At 35.1% G+C, this 19,298-nt stretch overlaps 1 protein-coding gene across 1 annotated transcript in view; it reads left to right on the top strand.

The window, feature by feature from the left end:
• The first annotated feature begins 1,399 nt into the window (after positions 1-1,399).
• The window catches only part of LOC110454698 (importin-5-like), a 28,627-nt gene continuing 10,728 nt past the window's right edge, over positions 1,400-19,298 (top strand). The window contains exons 1-17 of the mRNA XM_021504350.1: positions 1,400-1,508; positions 3,381-3,461; positions 4,083-4,275; positions 4,937-5,039; positions 5,651-5,852; positions 6,476-6,601; positions 7,009-7,129; positions 8,125-8,212; positions 8,721-8,827; positions 9,639-9,763; positions 10,767-10,856; positions 11,617-11,790; positions 12,951-13,051; positions 16,977-17,094; positions 17,640-17,723; positions 18,231-18,363; positions 18,547-18,608. Coding sequence (XP_021360025.1) covers positions 1,431-1,508; positions 3,381-3,461; positions 4,083-4,275; positions 4,937-5,039; positions 5,651-5,852; positions 6,476-6,601; positions 7,009-7,129; positions 8,125-8,212; positions 8,721-8,827; positions 9,639-9,763; positions 10,767-10,856; positions 11,617-11,790; positions 12,951-13,051; positions 16,977-17,094; positions 17,640-17,723; positions 18,231-18,363; positions 18,547-18,608 — 1,986 coding nt within the window. The 5' untranslated portion in view covers positions 1,400-1,430. The remainder of the gene's footprint in view (positions 1,509-3,380; positions 3,462-4,082; positions 4,276-4,936; positions 5,040-5,650; positions 5,853-6,475; positions 6,602-7,008; positions 7,130-8,124; positions 8,213-8,720; positions 8,828-9,638; positions 9,764-10,766; positions 10,857-11,616; positions 11,791-12,950; positions 13,052-16,976; positions 17,095-17,639; positions 17,724-18,230; positions 18,364-18,546; positions 18,609-19,298) is intronic.

Genomic DNA, 19,298 nt, shown 5'->3' with positions numbered 1-19,298 from the left:
ATTGTGATGTCGATATGGTTTAGTTATATTGGGTTAGCGTCATAATAGCAGCTAATATAATTTAAGGACTAGTCCGGATCTGATGCCGAATTAAGAGTGCTACTTCACTGAAATACCATACCGGCACAGTATTCCACCCGGTTACATAGGGTTTTGCGATTTCTCGTAATGAGAACATAAAAGCTAAGTACCAAATCTCCAGAAGGTTTCATCATTTGTTGGCTCTTTAACACGTACGCATGGTTATATTCTTTTCCCAATCCCCGACCTGAAGGAATGATGCTGCTGCTGTTGATGATGATGTGGTGGTGGTGGTGGTGATGGTGTTATATGCAGTTCAGTATGAATGTGAGAATGTGAGAAGGATTAATGATGTTAGTGCAGATTAATTAGGTTCCATCTGGGTTTTTAACGAACCTTATCATATCCAGTGTTTCATAACACCTGGCCTTCACGTACTTATGGCGCATGACACGACATAATAATTAACCTGACACGTGCAGGTGTAAAAGTCATATGATTATGAATATATTACGCGGTAGGCATAAAGCCAGGAAAAATAACCTTTTATTCCATTCATTGAAATATTGTAAGTATGCCGGTACTTGGACGTCAGCACTAGCAGCAAGTCATTAATATTTAAATTACAACATTAAGTACAAAATGGTATCTTCAAAGAATTCCTGTATGCCTATAATAATCCGTGTCAAAAATCGCCTTGATTCTTTTATTCAATAAGGGTTTCAGGTTTTTTTTATTGAGTAATGGATTCTATATACTATATACGTACAGATACACAATACTTTAAATATACCGGTGACCTTGCATGTATGGATTGAGCACGTCTTTAGCCGAATCACAAAATCTTCCAACGTTTTGTGTGTGTGCATAGATCTATACCGAAGATGTATTACCAGGCGTATAAATTGTCTCTGCGTCACACTATATAATTATATACACCTGTCATATTTTTCTTTAACCGCTATAAATGCCAACAATCATCCTTATCAAACTGTACATTCAGTCCACTATCCGCTGAATGTAAAATTACTGCGATATTATAACTCATTCGAATACAATAATCCATATCGATTCTAAACTCAATGACCCGGCACATAATGTTAGAATGAAAAAATAAATAAAATATGTTTTGTGATATTCACACAACGTCAAGTTGAATTCCTGTATGTTAAATCTAGAGTCTAGACACGATGAGAAAAACATATGAATAATCAAATTTTCTTCAATGCCATAAAATCGATAAACCATGGCAGAAAATTGGCATTCAAATTAGGGTTTAGTCTATGACTGTTTGGATAAATATTTGAACAAAGGGGCATAACTGCGCCGAGAATTGTACAAATGAAGTACGGCGGGAACATGCAAGGTCAAAGGTCGATGTTCTTTTCACGACGGCATGACGAGGAAAAATGGCTGACCAGGCACAGTTCGAAGCTCTCTTGGAGAGTTTGATGAGTACGGATAATGACGTCAGGACACAATCAGAGGTAATAACAACAACGAAATACTCGATTCAGTTATCTTAAAACTTAGGATATTCTAGAACATTTTCCTCTGAAGAAATGAATATTTGCGGAACACGTGTTTCTGAACTTCCGCCATGTTTCATTCATTCACAGCTAAATTTGACTTTGTGATCATTCGCTGGTCAAATTCAAGTGAAAATTAAGTTTATTTGGGTGTCATGATATGTCATTGATTCATGAGAATGTATCATTTACAAATAAATCGAATGTTCATTCTTGTGACAGCGACCATACCAAGACGTTTCGGACAATTTTTTAGGTGCTCGCCCACACCAGTGTTATCTGTTAAAAGCACTGAGGCGATATACACTGAACGATACAGTACTTATCATTGTGTATGTGTTTAATTATTAGTATTTGTTAAAGTCTAAACACTGTATCTGGTAAAAAGTATCGACATGCATGTAACAAACATAACGTCGAGTTGTCATGTCCACCCCACCCCTCTCTCCTCTCTCTCCCTCCCCCCTCTCCCCGAACACCACTCAAACATCTGACAAACACATAGGTCCTATAACGGCCATCCTACTCTATAATAAATAAAAGGAATAACTACATAGGCCTATCTTTCTTAGTAAATCATGGTGATGGTGGCCCATTTGTTTTGAAAATCGTAATCTGAGGGAAAAAAATGAAGCCTTCATTTACTAACTGGGACACCATTATGACTCAATCTTGTGATACCAGACTTTCTAGTCAGACATTATACTGCTGATCATAAGCTTAAAAGGAAATTCACTCTAGCAGAGGCTAGTTAGGCAATTTTTGGCAATATTTACGATGCACATTCTTTGCATGAAGGTTTTGAAGATTTTGATCCTAAAATAAATTATGTCATTTCAAATTTTCTTCATTGATGCTTTATCTCAAAATCATTTCAGTATCTACCCGTAATCATTGTAATACTGAGGGTTGTACAAAGAAGTCAAGAACAAATCTAATATAATTCTAATTGAGAAATCGAACCAGGCAAGAGCAAGATATTTCAGGAAATTTAGATGTTGTAAACAAAAAAATAGCCGAAAGATAGTTCATTTCAATTAGGCAAAAGGACAAATATCTTGTGCTTAGGTAACCCTACCTACCCTATTCATTTTGTCTACCCTAAACACATTTTTTGCCAATTTTTTAGGAAGAAGTGTTTAAGTCAATCTCCACTAGATATAAACCATTTAAAACTATTTTTGAAAATAATGTTTCCCCATATATATATACCTTCCCTAAATATTTCAAACATGTTACGAGAAATGCACTTACTTTTTGGCTTGGCCCAATTAGAAAAATGTATTTGACTTTTAATAATTCTTAGAAAATTCTTTACTTCTTTGTCTATAACCTTTTTGCCAGCCACTGATTCTATTTGCCCCTGTAATATTCAAATTCCAGCAGCTTGACATGCTTCGATTGAAACAATATTGAATAAATTATTGCAAATTTGCAATATTGAAAATGGTGGCAATACTCGCCCCTGAAACTCTCATGAACATACTTGCCAATAACCTTTTTAAATTCCCAAAGGGGAGATTCTGCTTGCTCAAAATATAAAACAAATGCAAAGTATGTATTCAATAATAACAATATAATGCTAGGTAAATAATAACACTTTAGAATCACATATTTTGAGCTATTCTTTCCGATGAAATCATTAGATCTTATTTGGAATACAGAAATAGTTCAGCCAGTTTATTGCCTGAAGAGTGAAGATGATCAATTTTGGGGTCCAAAATCGGGAGTCTCCCTCCAAACTAAGGAGAGATGGCATGAATATCAATGATCTTGAGACTTTTTTGAATATTTCAGATTACTTGGTAATTATTCTTTCCTTGATTGCAGGAAAGTTATGACAAGATTCCACCAGCAACCAAGATACCTTTCTTAGTTCAGTCTATGAAAAACAGCAATGGATCTATTGAGGTATTTGTCAGTGCAAGAATCATGTAATTGCTTATTTGAATATATCGGATTTGTGAAGTATTTGTTTAATTGAATGATGATGACTTAACTGTAGCTATAGTGGTGGGCTGATGATTGATTATAATCGAAAATTGTTCAGTTTGCCCTTTCCGATTACAATTATCGATTACAATTTCCATAATTGATATCATCAGTTCATTATTAAAATAAAGGGTAAAATGTATACAATGTAAGGTATGCATTGAGAGTAATTCCTTCCTACAACATTTGCTATGATTGACAAAAGTGCATAAAGCTGCTTGAAATCCATTAATTATAAAAGAACGAAAACTAATGTAAAGTTTACAACATTCAGTCTATTGATGTAACAGTAGTGTTCTCACTTTATTTGGGTATCCAGTCCCGTGAAATTAGACCAATTATGCAATCAATATCAATTGGTTTGTTTACTACTTCTGGTTACAAACCAAATATCAATTACGATTTAAAAAAATTGTCTGTCACTATTTAGCTGTGTATATATGCATTATGTAAGTTGAAATAGCAGAGTTAAGAAAAAGTGTCCATGACGATGTATTTTCGCTTCATCATTTCTAATCATATATATAATATTTTTTCTAGACAAGAACAATGTCTGCAGTGCTACTGCGGCGTCAATTTTCCTGTAGTTTTGACGAGTGCTGGCCCAGTTTAGCAGATGAAATGAAAGCTTTGATTAAGGAACAAATGATGATTGCCATCAGGGAAGAGTTGACTCCCCCTGTCAGGCGGAAAATCTGTGATGCTACAGCGGAATTGGCTAGAAATATGATTGGTATTTACAATTGATTCTCTGTGCTTAAATTTTCAAATGATTTGTGAAAATATACACTAATTGTACATGGCCAAAAACTGTATTTGAGTACTACCTTGAGCAGATATTGCCTTATCGATTATAAGCCGATTCTAGGTTATAAAGTGTTATAAAGTTGGAAATATAAATGGAAAAGTTAATATCTATTCTACTTTTCCACATTTTGCTGTCATCGTGTTGCATCGGAAAAATTTAGAAAATCAAAAATAAATTTTAAGACATTTGAAAATTAAATCAGTTAGAAACACAAGGAGGTGGTTCATTGTCATTTTGCTTGTACCATACAAGCACTTTTACTGTGGGAGTACTGTATGAATGTTCAGAAATTGATTTCAGCTGAGTCTCATTGCAATGCAATACTCCTCCGATCTTATTCATTTGTTTTAGTTTGATGGTACAGTTATATGTAGAACTTTCAAAGAAAGCTATTTTCATATTCAGTTCGAAACAAAAGCCTCTTTTACAGGGATTAGGGTACAATAGAGCAACAGATCTCAAAAGTTGAAACAAAAGCCTCTTTTACAGGGATTGGGGTACAAGAGAGCAATGAATCTCAAAGTTGAAAACCAAGTTAAGTTTGAAAGACCAGAGTGCTGATACTGACTGTTTCATTGTGTTACAGATGATGACGAAAATGTGACGTGGCCAGAAATATTGAAATTTCTCTTTGAGTGTGCAAGTCACGAGGATTCTGGACTCCGAGAAAGTGCCTTGCATATTTTCACGTAAGCTTAACATATTACAGAGCATAGGGTATAAATAAAGGTTTTCCAATGGATGGTTGTTGATATCATACTTAGGTGTTTTTAAAAAAATACCGTTCATTTAATAGAGAATTCAATTTTTTATGCATTTATAGAAAGTTAGTTAAAACTATGATGTAACCAAAAAATCAAGTTAAAACTATAATGTAACCGAAAAATCAAGTATCACATATATGGATAATTTTGGTTAAAGCATTTCCTTTCAAACAGCAAGAAAATCATCCTTTAATATATCATGAATCAGCTTATTGACCAGTGGAAAAAGTGTCTTAATTATATAATCTTTACCTAGCTATCCTGAAGAAGCCAGTTTAACTGTGTTTATTTTTTTTTATTTAAAATACTCCAAAAAATGCAATACTATAGATCAAGAAACTATTATATATTTTACATGTTGAAGAGGTATTGTGAGTGAAGATTTTACTCCTAGGAACAGAAATAAGCACACAATTTCCTGGTGTATGTTACTATTATTGTAGAATTAAACTACATGTTAAGTAGTAAGAATGTATCCAGTGTATATCACTCTATGCTAAAGGTCATTCTACATGGACAGATCTTCTATGTTTTAGGAATGTTCCTGGTATTTTTGGCAACCAACAAACCCACTATCTGGATGTGATTAAGCAGATGTTGAATTCCAACTTGCACGATGCTGATCATCCACAAGTCCGATTTGAGGCAGTCAAGGCGACAACAGCATTTCTTGTGGCCAATGACAAACAACAGTCCATTCTTGCCCACTTCAGAGATCTATTACCTGCCATCTTACAGGTGATTAATATAGCTTTGACTTTCACTCCTTAGGCCAAACAAAAAATGTTTGGTGTTTCCTGTAACCCTACCTACCCTAATTTTCTGTGCCTACCATAAACTTTTTGAAGGCAATTTTCAAAGAAGCACTGTTAAAGTTAAGTTCACTCTCCTGTATAAACCATATGAAATTATTTGTTAAATTTAAATTTGTTACCTACCTACCCTGAATATTCCAACATGTTACAGGAAACACATATTTTTTTGTCTGGCCTTGTATAAATTAAAATTCACCATTTCCTGGAAAAAATAGGTTAACAGCATTATGGATAGATACATAAGAAACTACATATACACCTACACGGCATGCCTTGGTTTATTATGATCAAATTAATTGCCCTGCATAAGTTAACTTGTTTACCAAGCCACTAGTGAAACGAAACTTTAGACTGAAGATACTAGTAGTATTGGGCATATGGTTGGTCTTATGTAGGAAGTTGAATGAGGTCGCTTACTGTTAATTTCTCAGTTCTAATCAGATGATGGGACAGAAGAAATGAGTTTTCACATATACTTTACATTTTGGAGACGAGAGACCTAAAACAATCCTCCATGTGTTGAATATTGAATATTTAATTTTTCAGGCTATGGTTGACAGTGTCAATGCACAAGACGATGACAGCTTGCTGAAGTGTTTGATTGAGTTGGCAGAAACTGTCCCGAAATACCTACGCAGTCAGCTTGATAACATTATACCATTTTGTCTGAAGGTAAGGAATTTGTTCAAGTTTGATATGTAGCATTTTATAAGATAATTCTGATACATACTGTTTAGTATAACACTTGAAACCCTTTAACCAGTATCAATTGGAGGGCAAGTGGTGCCAGCAGCTGTGGAAATTACAGCTCCGATAGCGTATATTAAAGTTGTTGCAGTTAAAAAGCTCGTAATTGGATCTTGGGTCCATAGTACATCATTTTCAACTTTAAGAACAAAATATTTGGAAATTAAGAAGCAGCAAAGAAACAAAAGAAATTTACCATGAAAATTGATAAAGGTCACAAATTAAGGTCAAAGTTCAAACAGCATTTTGTCAGTTTGTGCCTTAACCTCTGTACAACATTGTACTGACATTGATAAATCTTTTTGTCACGTGTAATGTTGACTTGTTTCCAGATTGTGTCCGATGCCAACTTGGATGATTCATGGAGACAGTTGGGGATGGAGGCCATTGTGACCTTGTCAGAAACCGCCCCAGCTATGGTTCGGAAATTCAGCAAATTCATGTCCCTCCTTGGTATGTCACTGAAACTTAAACGATTACAAAATAAATTTAAGCAAAGAATTCAAACTCATATGTTACTTTAAGCTCCAATATACACTATATCAATGTATGACCAGGGATAATCCTGGAGGGGGCCATGAACCCTCAAAACTGAAATTGACCCCTCCATATTACAATTTTCTTTTTGATTTTACATAGAATGGCCTCTCTTAATTTTGATATTGACTATTTTTTAACTGTTCCTGAAAATCTGTCCGGATTCCTGTTTCATTATTAGAGAGCATCAAACACAAACATGGCAAACTTACTGACTTTTGCAGAGATGAACCTTATTTCTGTACCCCATATGCTTAAGTCAAATAAAGGGGAATTATTTGCAACAAAGAGGGCCATGTTGGTGGTTAGTATAGACTTTCAATGTTATCGAAGTTGTTAGCAGGGCCTACTATCACACATAACACACATGTGTAAGGCAACAGAACGTCTTGCATCATCAATACGGCGTGAATGACTCCATGTGTTCTGATAGAAATTGACAAGTTTTAAAATTTTATTTGGTTATCCTAATGATGATGGAATAGAACAGAAGGATTTTTGTTTGCTGTGACATCCTAAAAAAATCACCAGTCCATGGCTAGTACGCCTCTAAATTTCACTAGCCCAAGCTGAAAATCTGGTAGCCCCGGGTGTCAGGCTAGTGGATTTTTACACCCCTAAAATGATCATTAGTCAGAAAATATATTCAGGTCAATGAGCTACTGTATCCAGAACTTCAATTCTACATGAGTGTAATTTTTACAAAAATTAAAGTATTGTTTAGAAATAACTTCTATGAATCACTGTCCTAAAATTTGAATTTCACATCTCTTTGTAAAACTAATTAGTGGGTGCACAAAACAACATTGTTCGGTAGTTCATGTCCTGTATTACTAGTATCACTGTATTATTACAACACATGCTGCTTATTGATACCAGTGGTTCAAATAGTGCTCCATTTGGTATTACAGTTCCACAGATTCTGGCTTTGATGGTCGACCTAGAGGAAGAAACTGATTGGGCATTACAAGATGAACCTGAAGAGGAAGATACTGAAAGGTTTGTTTACTAAGTAGAATTTGTTCTCAATGGTTGTTTTTGCTTCTTAGTTTTAACATTTGGTTGGTACATGTATTATTTATGGTTCTGTTGACCTCTTTATTTCGACCTAGCGCTGTACTTCAGTTGTCTTCCATAATTTCCTTGTTCAAATATTTGTTGTTAATTAAAACTAAATCAAAATAAGAGACTGTTATTTGAAAAACTGATTAATGGGTAGCTTTACACCGCAGCTTTTTGACTTGCATCTGAATAACAATGACTGTATTTGTAACTTATTACAAAGTTAACTTTGTGACACAGTCTGTTGATATGAATATCTCTTTCATGCCTAGGGGTGTAGGATAGAGAAATTCAACCCTCAGGATTTTCAAATTTGGCAAACCCATCGGCTTTGGACAGCTCTATCTTGCACACAGGGAAATGAGAGAAATGTATTTTCATTTTGCCAAAATAAACGGAATGGTATTTTTTTTTAAATATATTTAATTATTGTTTTTTTTTTCAGTAATGCCATTTCAGCAGAGAGTGCTTTAGACCGCCTGGCTTGTGCCCTTGGAGGAAAGACAACTCTTCCCCACATCTTGGCCAACATTCCCCAGATGTTACAGAACAGTATGTCCTTTCGACACTTATGTCAGCTGTTTTAATCTGGGGAAACAATCGTGAAACTTCAGTTTGTCTAGACAGAATGATTATTTCTTTTGGAATCCTGTCAAAAGTTGGTTAATTAGTCAAAATTTACGAAAGAGCTATTCCATAATTAATTGTATGGGGAAGTGGGAGGCACCTGTGTTAATACATTATGGGTGATTGGGTTAAAACCAAATCTGCCTACCATTCCCGATATTAAATCACTTTTGATATTTGATGGACAGTGAGATCTCTGAAAAAGTGCCTCACATCCACCTCCATACAGTTATTTATGGAGCAACCCTTAACAATTTTGTGGACAAAGGAAAAATAAGCGACACTGATGTTCTTCCTGGTGCAAGTCATTTTAGAAAGGATAAACAAAATTAACATTTCGTTAAAATTTGCATGAATCATTACAAGCGTGATGGATGTTTTTGTAGTTATTTTATCCCCAGAAGGTCCAGTACTATCTGCCTGTGTACAGAGGCCTAAAAAAACGTGTGTTGTAGATTTTGTCACTCCTAATATAAAACCTATGTTAGATATGTGTTTTCTTTTCCTACCACCAGCTATTCAGTATTAAATAAATTAGAAAGTATGGAAATCAAAATAACAATCTAAACAATGTTGTTAAATCAGGTGTTGGAAGAATAATATTTTTATTGTTTCACACTTGCATTAACCCTTTCACCACTGTAGACCATAATGGACTCATCCAGATCAATGCAGGGTAGAGTCTACTATAGTTACATGGGGTGAAAGAGTTAATAAACTAACTTTGACATTGTAGATGACTGGCGCTACAGACATGCTGCCTTGATGGCTATATCAGCCTGTGGGGAGGGGTGTCACCAACAGATGGAGATTATGCTTGGCAATGTTGTGGAGGCCATCTTACCATTTCTGAAGGATCCGGTAAGTACCAGGTCCAACCTACAGAGAGAGGCGTCGAGACATAGTTGACCTTGTCTGTCTTTGGATGGGTCATTCATACATTACCCATTGTTATTTATTGAAAGGTGAAGACCAGCCTCCATGCATAGTGTGTCAAGAACCATTTACAGTAAACACTTGTAAGGCCTAAAATAAAATATTGTTTGTTTCACGTTTACCTACCTACCCACGAAAATATCCCCTACCCAAACAATTTTATTGACATTTCAAGAAAGATATCTTTTTTTTATATTTTCGTTAATTGTTAAAAAAAAAGTCTTACTTATACTACTGGTATTCTGTTCGAATTTTAAAATACTACTTACATATTCACTAAAAATTAAATTGAAAAATAGAATGATTTCCCTACCTACCTACCCATCATTTTATGATTTGAGTTGGTAAAACGGAAACGAGCAATAATTTAATGTAGGCCCAATTAGATTGCATCAACCTTCAGTAAACTCTGGAAAAGTTCTATAATAATGTTACATGTCATAAATTCTTTGTTGAAAAAATAACTGTCTCTTCAGTTTTAAATTTATATCTGAAAGCTGTTGGTCTTTTTAATAAAATTTGAATCAACATTGCCACTTCAATATTTCAGTTGATGTTTCTCTTTTACGTTTGATTGATGTTTTTATTTTGCATTTATTTTTGTTGACCATTTGTTGGCCCTAATGTCTTCTGTGTTGATCGGCCGTTAAGCATTCAAGAAGCATGGTAGTCATCATAAGTACGTTCTTATCAAGTTTGAACATGATTATTTTTATGACTTTGAAAAAGTTTTATCAAGCTGGGTTTTCATGGTTTATGTTAAAAAGTAACATCAAGCTGGGTTTTCATTGTTTATGTTAAAAAGTAACATCAAGCTGGGTTTTCATTGTTTATGTTAAATAAGTAACATCAAGCTGGGTTTTCATTGTTTATGTTAAAAAAGTAATATCAAGCTGGGTTTTCATTGTTTATGTTGTGTTGTTTCCAGCATCCACGTGTCCGTTATGCCGCCTGCAATGCCATAGGACAAATCTCTACAGATTTCGGTCCGATATTACAGAAAAAGTTTCATGAAAAGGTAAGGATTTGGACCTGTACAGATTACAGTTAGCCTTTATCTTTGTCAAATTATTTTTACCATGAAACTCAACTTTCATTTGGTTTGTTTTAAAATTGTAAGGAATAGGGGTAGCAATAAAGCATTTGGGATTTTCTGAAATATTTTTTTATTTTGTTTGAAGAAATGTAACTCCTAAGCAGAATAGAAAAAACAGCAACATTGAAGACAGTTTTCCAAATAAAAGATAATATAAATAAGAATTTGTTTCTCTTTGAAATCTTCTGGCTATTAATGACCTTAAAGTATCGATCACAAAATGTTTTCGAGAAGTGGAAGGTTTTGTATATCCTTCGTGTATACAAGCGATAAATATTCACTTCATCGTGTTTGGTTTTATTTTGTTTAACATCCTATTAACAGCTAAGGTTATTTATAGATATAAACTTCATTTATTTTACAACAATTATGAAACAAGTTTTTACAACTGGTATTTATCACTCTTGTTGGTCCGGGTGTTAGCGCGAGGGGGATCTGAAACCAGAGTACCTGGAGAAAACCCACGTGGTCGGGCAGGTGACCCCATACTTTTTCACATCCGATCGGGGAATCAAACCCTGGCCGCCTTGGTGAAAGACAGTGCGCTATCAACTACGGCACGCAGCCACCCAAAATAGGTCATTTAAGGATGTGCACTTTTCATGGAAATTAAAGGCACTAAAAATAATTTTCCTTAAAAACTGGGTGAGGCTTGGCTAATCCGCAAACACCTTGCTTTCAGGTTGTACCGTCACTGTTGATGGTGATGGACGACGACGCCAACCCCCGAGTACAGGCACATGGTGCAGCGGCCCTGGTGAACTTCAGTGAGGACTGCCCTAAAACCATCCTGGTACAGTACCTAGACGTTATCATACTCAAGCTGGAGCAAGTTCTTGTCAGCAAGTTCAAAGAGGTGGGTACCACTATTTAAATGGCATGCCATCCGCGATATCCAGGAGTTGTGCTCACTTTTGCTCTCTGCGTCCCTGGAATATGTCATAGCAAAATCGAAGGCTCTGTGTGCACAATTTGGTGGGCGAGACGAGAAGACTAGTTTGATACTTTGATGTACATCAAAAGAACCTCGCGGTTGCGTAACAGTAAAACTTACTGGCTTTGAAGTCGGGCGTCGCTCCTCTGTAATCTTCAAAGGACAAGTATCAGCCTAGCGATTGGTCAGGGGTTTTTTTCTGACACCAATCAAATACCTGGCTGCGTGCCTTCAATTTTGCTATGACATATTCCAGGGATGTAAATTTAAAGAGCGAAAGTTAGTGTAACCCCTGGAAATCGAGGATGATAGCATGCAAGTTCAAGGAAGTGGATATGTCAAAGTAATAATGAAATTTGCACAGGTAAAGCTTAAAGGACATAACATTGAAGAATATTTACATAAACAAAATCAACTTAAACTAGAGAGGAAAACCTCTAAATCTTTGGTAAATCTGATGTTATAAAAAAAAAACATTATGAAAAAAATTGGTATTGTTGATACAATTTATTGAAAATCAGTAGTCTTAGCTGATTTTATTCCAGTCTATTAAAATAAATATTGAACAGTCAGTTGATGAACTTGCCGACTTTTGGAGAGATGAATTATATTTCTGTACCCCATATGCTTAAGTCAAATAAAAAAGAATGATTTGCAACAAAAGGACCATTTTGGTAGTTAGTATAGACTGTCAAGGCTATCTAAGTTGTTAGCAGGGCCTACTATCACACATAGCACACGTGTGTAAGGCAACAGAACGTCTTACATCATCAATACGGCGTGAATGACTCCCATGTGTTCCGATAGATATTGTAGTGAAAATTACCATGGATTTACATGTTTAAAATAGTAATTGGTACACTCGTATGGTAGATTAGAACAGAAGCATTTTGTTAGTTATGACATTCTAAAAATGCCACTAGCTCCGGGCTAGAAAGCCTCCAAATAATTCACTAGCCCAAGCTGAAAATCGGGTAGCCCGGGCGTCGGGCTAGAGGTTGTTTTTTTTACACCCCTGCAAATGTATCGGCAAAAAGAAAAACTGAATTTAGGCTAACAGTGTGTTCCTTTTCCCATTCTAGTTGATGGAGAAGGGAACTAAGATGGTTCTGGAGCAGGTAGTCACGACGCTGGCGTCAGTGGCTGATACTGCAGAAGAAAAGTTTATACAGTATTATGACAGGTAAGACAAAGGATATTAAAGATTTGGTGTTTTTTTGTACAACCCTGTAACCCAGTAATATATAAGGTCAGAAAGGGCTTCACAGGATATTGATGGTCACTTGGTTGGTTTTGTTTCAGCAACTGATTTGTGAACTTATTAACCAATCCAGCAGCGTGAAGGTCGCATAAATGTCAAAATTATATCTAATTTGCGCATGTTCATGACTTATCAATGATTTGCTGCAAATCTTAATACAATAAAGTGAAACCTTGTTATGGTGCGACCATTTCTCTTGCAAAATTTTGGCATTATATTAAAAGAGATTTTAGGAAATACTGAAAGAACCATAACGGAGGTAAGATTAAAAGAAAAAGGACTTGGACATTTGCTTATATTCAGGTTGTTGGTGCTTTTAATAGATCAGTTATTGTATAAAAAAAAACCAGAAAGGGGAATGATGTTTACTGCAAAATTGAAGGTGAAGCTTGATGATAACACCTTATTGCTAGATAGTATCTGACCCCAGTCTTTATATGGACCTAGAAGACTGTATGTGTGCAACCAAGTGCATTTATAGTTCAGCAGTATAGTAAAAATCTCTTGTATACCAATTTCTCTTTTCATACCAAAATACCAGGGTAAGACACTGTTTTACTGGTAGTCCACAGGACTAGTTGAATAGATTGTTTGCTAGTGCTGTAACTAGTCCAAGGTATTTTAAAATAGACTGTAGAGGACATCAAGTAACTACTGCCATAAAGACATGGTGTAGATTTCCGAAAATGTTGAATGGTGTAGATTTCGGAAAATGTTGACAATTATTATCCAAAAGATTTGTATTTACCCTGGTAAGCACTTTTCCAAAAGGAATATCCTTATTCTGTAATCTGTCTATCAGATGATATTGTGATTTGTCAGATGTGTTTTGTGTAAGTCCATAGGACTAGTTAGGTTAGTTAATTCTCTTGTCGTTGTTAAAATTTACCTGTCACAGACTAGAGTACCATTGATAGTGCCGAACCCTGAAACACATATTAGTTAATTAGTCCCTCTCTGAGGGAAATAAGGGTTTGCACTGGATGGGGTGAAAAATTGACAAATTAATAGCGTCTTTTACTCTTGATTATAAATGAACTCCATTATGTTAACTTGCAAATATAACACAAGACTGTAAGAAAAAGTCTGGATATATAATTTATACTCTGAAACTTAAAACATCTTCAGTCATGGAAGGAGACTCGGGTTCACTTTCTCAATATTTGTAGTAAGTTTTAAATATAGTATTTTCATGTTTATAAAATATATTGAGAAAGGGGAGTGATGTAATATGCAAATATGAAGGTGTACACCCTAGTGATGACACTTCATTGCTAGATAGTATCTGACCCCAACATATTAATTGATCTGAAGAGTGCTGAAATCTTTCATTTGTCGACAAATACCTAGCTTGACCACACAAGCAGGGCTAGAAATTAATTTCCAAAACCACTTAATCATTCGGGGAAGTAGTTTCCAATTTTACTAGTCCATGTGCAAATTCTACGAACCCAATATCATTCAACATGCTAATTAATATCAAGTTATGACTAGTCAATTGGACTAGCAGTATTTCTTTGGGTCTGTGTTTTCCCATATAGTTTCGTGTACAAAATAAGACTAGTGAAGATACTTGTGTAGTATAATTGATATTGACTGGAAATGGGGAGTGATGTAATTTGCAAATATGAAGGTCTATCTTAATGATGACTCCTTATTGCTAGATAGTATCTGACCCCAAGATTCAAGTCAGCTCAACACTTACTCAGTCCAGCTGCAGGAGATCAGTATAAAAATATCAAAATGCAAAACAAAAATTCCCTTAATTTGTTTAAAGCTAGGTGAAAGGATCTACTCCCCAATTGTAAAATAAGGGATATAAAATTTACAAAAAATACATTTGTATTACACCGGTATATATTCTCAAATACTTCCCGTGAGTATATATTTTTACAACTGAATACTTGGGCACCTGACTTGGTTACCAGTAATTTACTTTGTTCTGGGACTAGAGTAGAGCAGTTTTATCTAAGTGGATATTTTGACTTGATCATTTGGTCTTTATCAGCTATTATAAAGTAATATTCATTCGTGGCTGTGATCTACTGGTCACAACATCAGTGATTGCTTTGGAGAATTACAGTTTTTCCGTGGTCCCATTCACGTAGAAATGTGCATGCTAAATATATCACATAGATTTTTACTACCTTGCATGACCTGCATGTGCTGAAATTTCTGTCTGGTATAAAAAGAACTTTTCATTCAGCTGCGACAAAATGTAATTTACAAAAGATGAGAAACAAGTCAAAAGTTTAAACAAATTATACATATTGAATGTTAAGTTTGTTTTTAGATTAAGTTGTACATAATTTATGACAACAAAAATCTGTACCCCGAAATAAATACCTGTACACAAACCTTCTGGTGTACGGAATAAGACTATTAAAAGTACTTGTAAAGTTCAGTTGATATTGATTAAAAATGGGGAATGATGTAATTTGCAAATATGAAGGTGTATCTTAATGATGACATCTTATTGCTAGATAGTATCTGACCCCAAGATTCAAGTCAACTCAACGTTTAAACTCAGTTTAGCTTCAGGTGATTTGTTACAAAAATAGCGAAGGGAAAAACAAAAAGATAAGCATAGCAATAATGCAACTTAAATTTTCTAAACTTTAAGATTACATCAAGTTTAATGCTGGGTCTGAATGGATATTTTGACATGATCATTTGGTCTTTATCAGTTATTATAAAGTAATATTCATTCTTGGCTGTAATCTACTGGTCACAACATCAGTGATCAATTACTTTGGAGAGGAGCACAGTTTTTGCGTGGTCCCATTCACGTAGAAATGTGCATGATTTATACATATATTCTAAAAAAAATCACATAGATTTTGACTACCTTATGTGATCTGCATGCGCTGAAATTTGTGTCTTGTACAAAAATTATTATCAAAATAATTTTTCATTCAATCGCGACAAAATGTAATTTACAAAAGAGGAGAAACAAGTCAAAAGTAAAAACTGAAAGTTTTGAGATTTTTCAATTTTCTTGGTAGGTAGTCTTGGTCATCGAAACGCTTTAAGATAGAAATCATTAGTATCCTAACTTACCAGGATGGATTTTGCTGNGAAACCCCCCCCAGGAAATTTGGAAACCCCCCGCCAGATAGGTCTCTGGATCCGCCACTGAAATGGGGAGTGATGTAATATGCAAATATGAAGGTGTATCTTCATGATGACATCTTATTGCTAGATAGTATCTGACCCCAAGATTCAAATTAACTCAACATTAAACTCAATTTAGCTCCAGGTGATTCGTTATAAAAATAGGCAAATGTAAAACAAAAAGATAAGCATAGCAATCAATATATATGCAACTTAAATTTCCTGAACTTCAGGATTACATCAAGATTGAAGCTCGATCAAAAGTTCTACTTCCTAATTTGTTAAATATGGGGTATAGAATTTACAAAAAATATGTTATTATTCACAATTACTTTGATACCCAAGACTATTTATAACAACTAAATATTTGGATACCTGACTCTGATATTTCAAGTTCAACATTCCAATGCTAGCTATATGATCTACTGGTCACTACATCAGCTCCGAGTGATTGCTTTAGAGGAGCACTTTCAGTGTTCCCATTCATGTAGAAATGTGCATGATTTACTGGTGTACCCCCATTTTGTAAACCTTGGGGATGCCCAAAACCTCATAAAAAATGAGTGGAAACCTGATATTAAGAAGAAAGTAGTAAAGCCATTGAAATTGAGAGGCCACATAGGATAAAAAAATAGTGTTGCTCTAGTCAGAGAACAAAAGTCGAGTTAAATTTACTTATTGTTATGTTGAAGTTTGAATTTGTTGTTAAAGTGGCCAGTTGTTTTCTCAACAGATTTATGCCGTCATTGAAATACATTGTACAGCAGGCGATCCAGCCCGAGCTGCGGCTACTACGAGGGAAGACCATCGAGTGTATCAGTTTGATAGGACTGGCTGTAGGCAAAGACAAGGTAAGAATATCAAGTCTGGCTGACATTGGAAGTGTTTTATAAGAAATTGTTAGAACCAGTGCATTACAATTTACAGTTGAGTCTGTATTAAGCGACCACCCAAGGGGAGTTTAAAAACAGATTGTTAAATAAAAGTGGTTGTTTAATGGTTAATAAAGTACATTCTCCATAATCACTTTTGTTATACAGCATATGGTTTAAACTATAGAGATGATTTTCTCATTCAGCTTGTTGGTCACATCAATTTCCTTCTAAGACAATTTAGTTACAAAAGATCATTTAGGAACAAAAGATTGTTTTTTTTTATGTACAGTACAACACATAGCCATGTACTGTTACGGTAAGAGTTTCCCCTAACCCCATAGAAGGATTGTTTACCCCCAAACATTTGGCTGTATAGCCATTTTTCAAAGGGCATCTTATATAACTAAATACCTGTGATACAGAATCTAGAAAAAAATATTAGATATACCCTCAGATCTGAAATCTATTGGGGAACACGGCTAATGTTAATGTTAATCTAATGTCTGTTGTCTTTGTTGTAGTTCCTTCAAGACTGTTCTGAGGTGATGCAGCTGTTACTGAAATCTCAGACAGATCAACAGGACCTGGCGGATGATGACCCGCAGGTATATAGTGTTGACTCGATGAGAGCAACACTTTATTTCCTATTGTACTTAAATTTTGTGAAATGTTTTATGGTTCTTTAATAATGATAATGATACTGGACGCAGGCAGTGTGCCTATATATCCAGATCAACTATGCTGACATCCCGACGACAGATATGTTCATTATTGTCATGTTGAAGATTATGAATACTTTTTTTTAAATGACCATAGCTGTTGATAGGACGTTAAACAATGCTAAACCAAACCAAACCAAACGTTTGTCCCCAGTACTTATCTAAGTACTTATCTAGCCAAGCTTCAAAAGTTAAGTTGGTACATACGCATTGCATCTATGTTTCTGAAACAAATTCACTTTTTTCCTTTCTGAGCTAATACATGCCTCCATACAAGTTGTCTTCGCCGATCAAGTTTTCATAAGAAAGCTTTTCTGAACTTTTTGTATAAAATTTGCTTTGCTGTCAACCATAACTGTTCTGCAAGTATTGAAAACCCACTTTTGATTTCAGATTTCTTACATGATTTCTGCTTGGGCAAGAATGTGCAAAATTTTGGGTAAAGAATTTCAACAGTATCTGCCTCTTGTCATTGGTCCTGTTCTCAAAGCTGCTTCCTTAAAGCCAGAGGTTGCACTACTGGAAAGTAAGTTGGTACACACACATTGCATTAATTGTAATCAGAATAAACTGTGACTTTCCTTTCTTAATAATTGAAATGAAAATAAATTCTGCATTTTAAAATTAATGTCCTTGATATATTTACTAAATAGAAAAGGAATTTGAGAAACTTGTATAAAAAGTCTATAGTAGATTCTTTTTTTGGCAGGTGAAGAGATGAAAGAAATGTACAGTGATCAAGATTGGCAATTTGTCACTGTTGGAGACCAGGTGAGAACTGATTTTAAGGTTGCACAGGTATACAAAATAGTTAACCCTTTCATTCCTATACATCTTGAGTAGACTCTCACATACATTGATCTGGATAAGTCCATTATAGTCTTTAGTGGTGAAAGGGTTAAAGTATCTATTGTATGTTTGTAGTATTAAAATAACAGTCGAATCAGCTTGAGACCACCCTTACTAGGTCACCTCTCATTACAGACCACCCTTACTAGGCCACCTCTCATTACAGACCACCCTTACTAGGCCACCTCTCATTACAGACCACCCTTACTAGGTCACCTCTCATTACAGACCACCCTGTTTTCAACCCCACAAAGCAGTATATTTTGTGTTGGTACTATATTAACAGACCATCTCTGATGAGCTTGCTATTAGCCAGCCACCCGCCCACCTGTCTTTTTGACAGGCAGTTTTCTGAAAGGGACCTATTTTGAGAGGCAATTTTCCACTGTATAACCTTACTATTGTATATCAATCATGACAGGCAGTTTTGTAAAATTAGTTACAATAGTAACGTTTTGGACAGGGACATTTGAAATTCTGCCTAAAAGCCTGCTGATGAGAGACCACTTTTGGCCTTTCCTTTGGTTGATCTCATAATGATATAGTTAAGTGTCCCCTTAATGACCGGCAGATACCACTAGCAAAACTGTCACATACCGTTTGCAGTCACAT

The sequence above is a fragment of the Mizuhopecten yessoensis genome, unplaced genomic scaffold (genome assembly GCF_002113885.1).
Source record: "Mizuhopecten yessoensis strain PY_sf001 unplaced genomic scaffold, ASM211388v2 scaffold8035, whole genome shotgun sequence".
NCBI classification, from domain to species: Eukaryota; Metazoa; Mollusca; class Bivalvia; order Pectinida; family Pectinidae; genus Mizuhopecten; species Mizuhopecten yessoensis.
The sequence above is the reverse complement of the archived record's forward strand: the minus strand, read 5'-3'. Positions and strand labels throughout refer to the sequence as shown.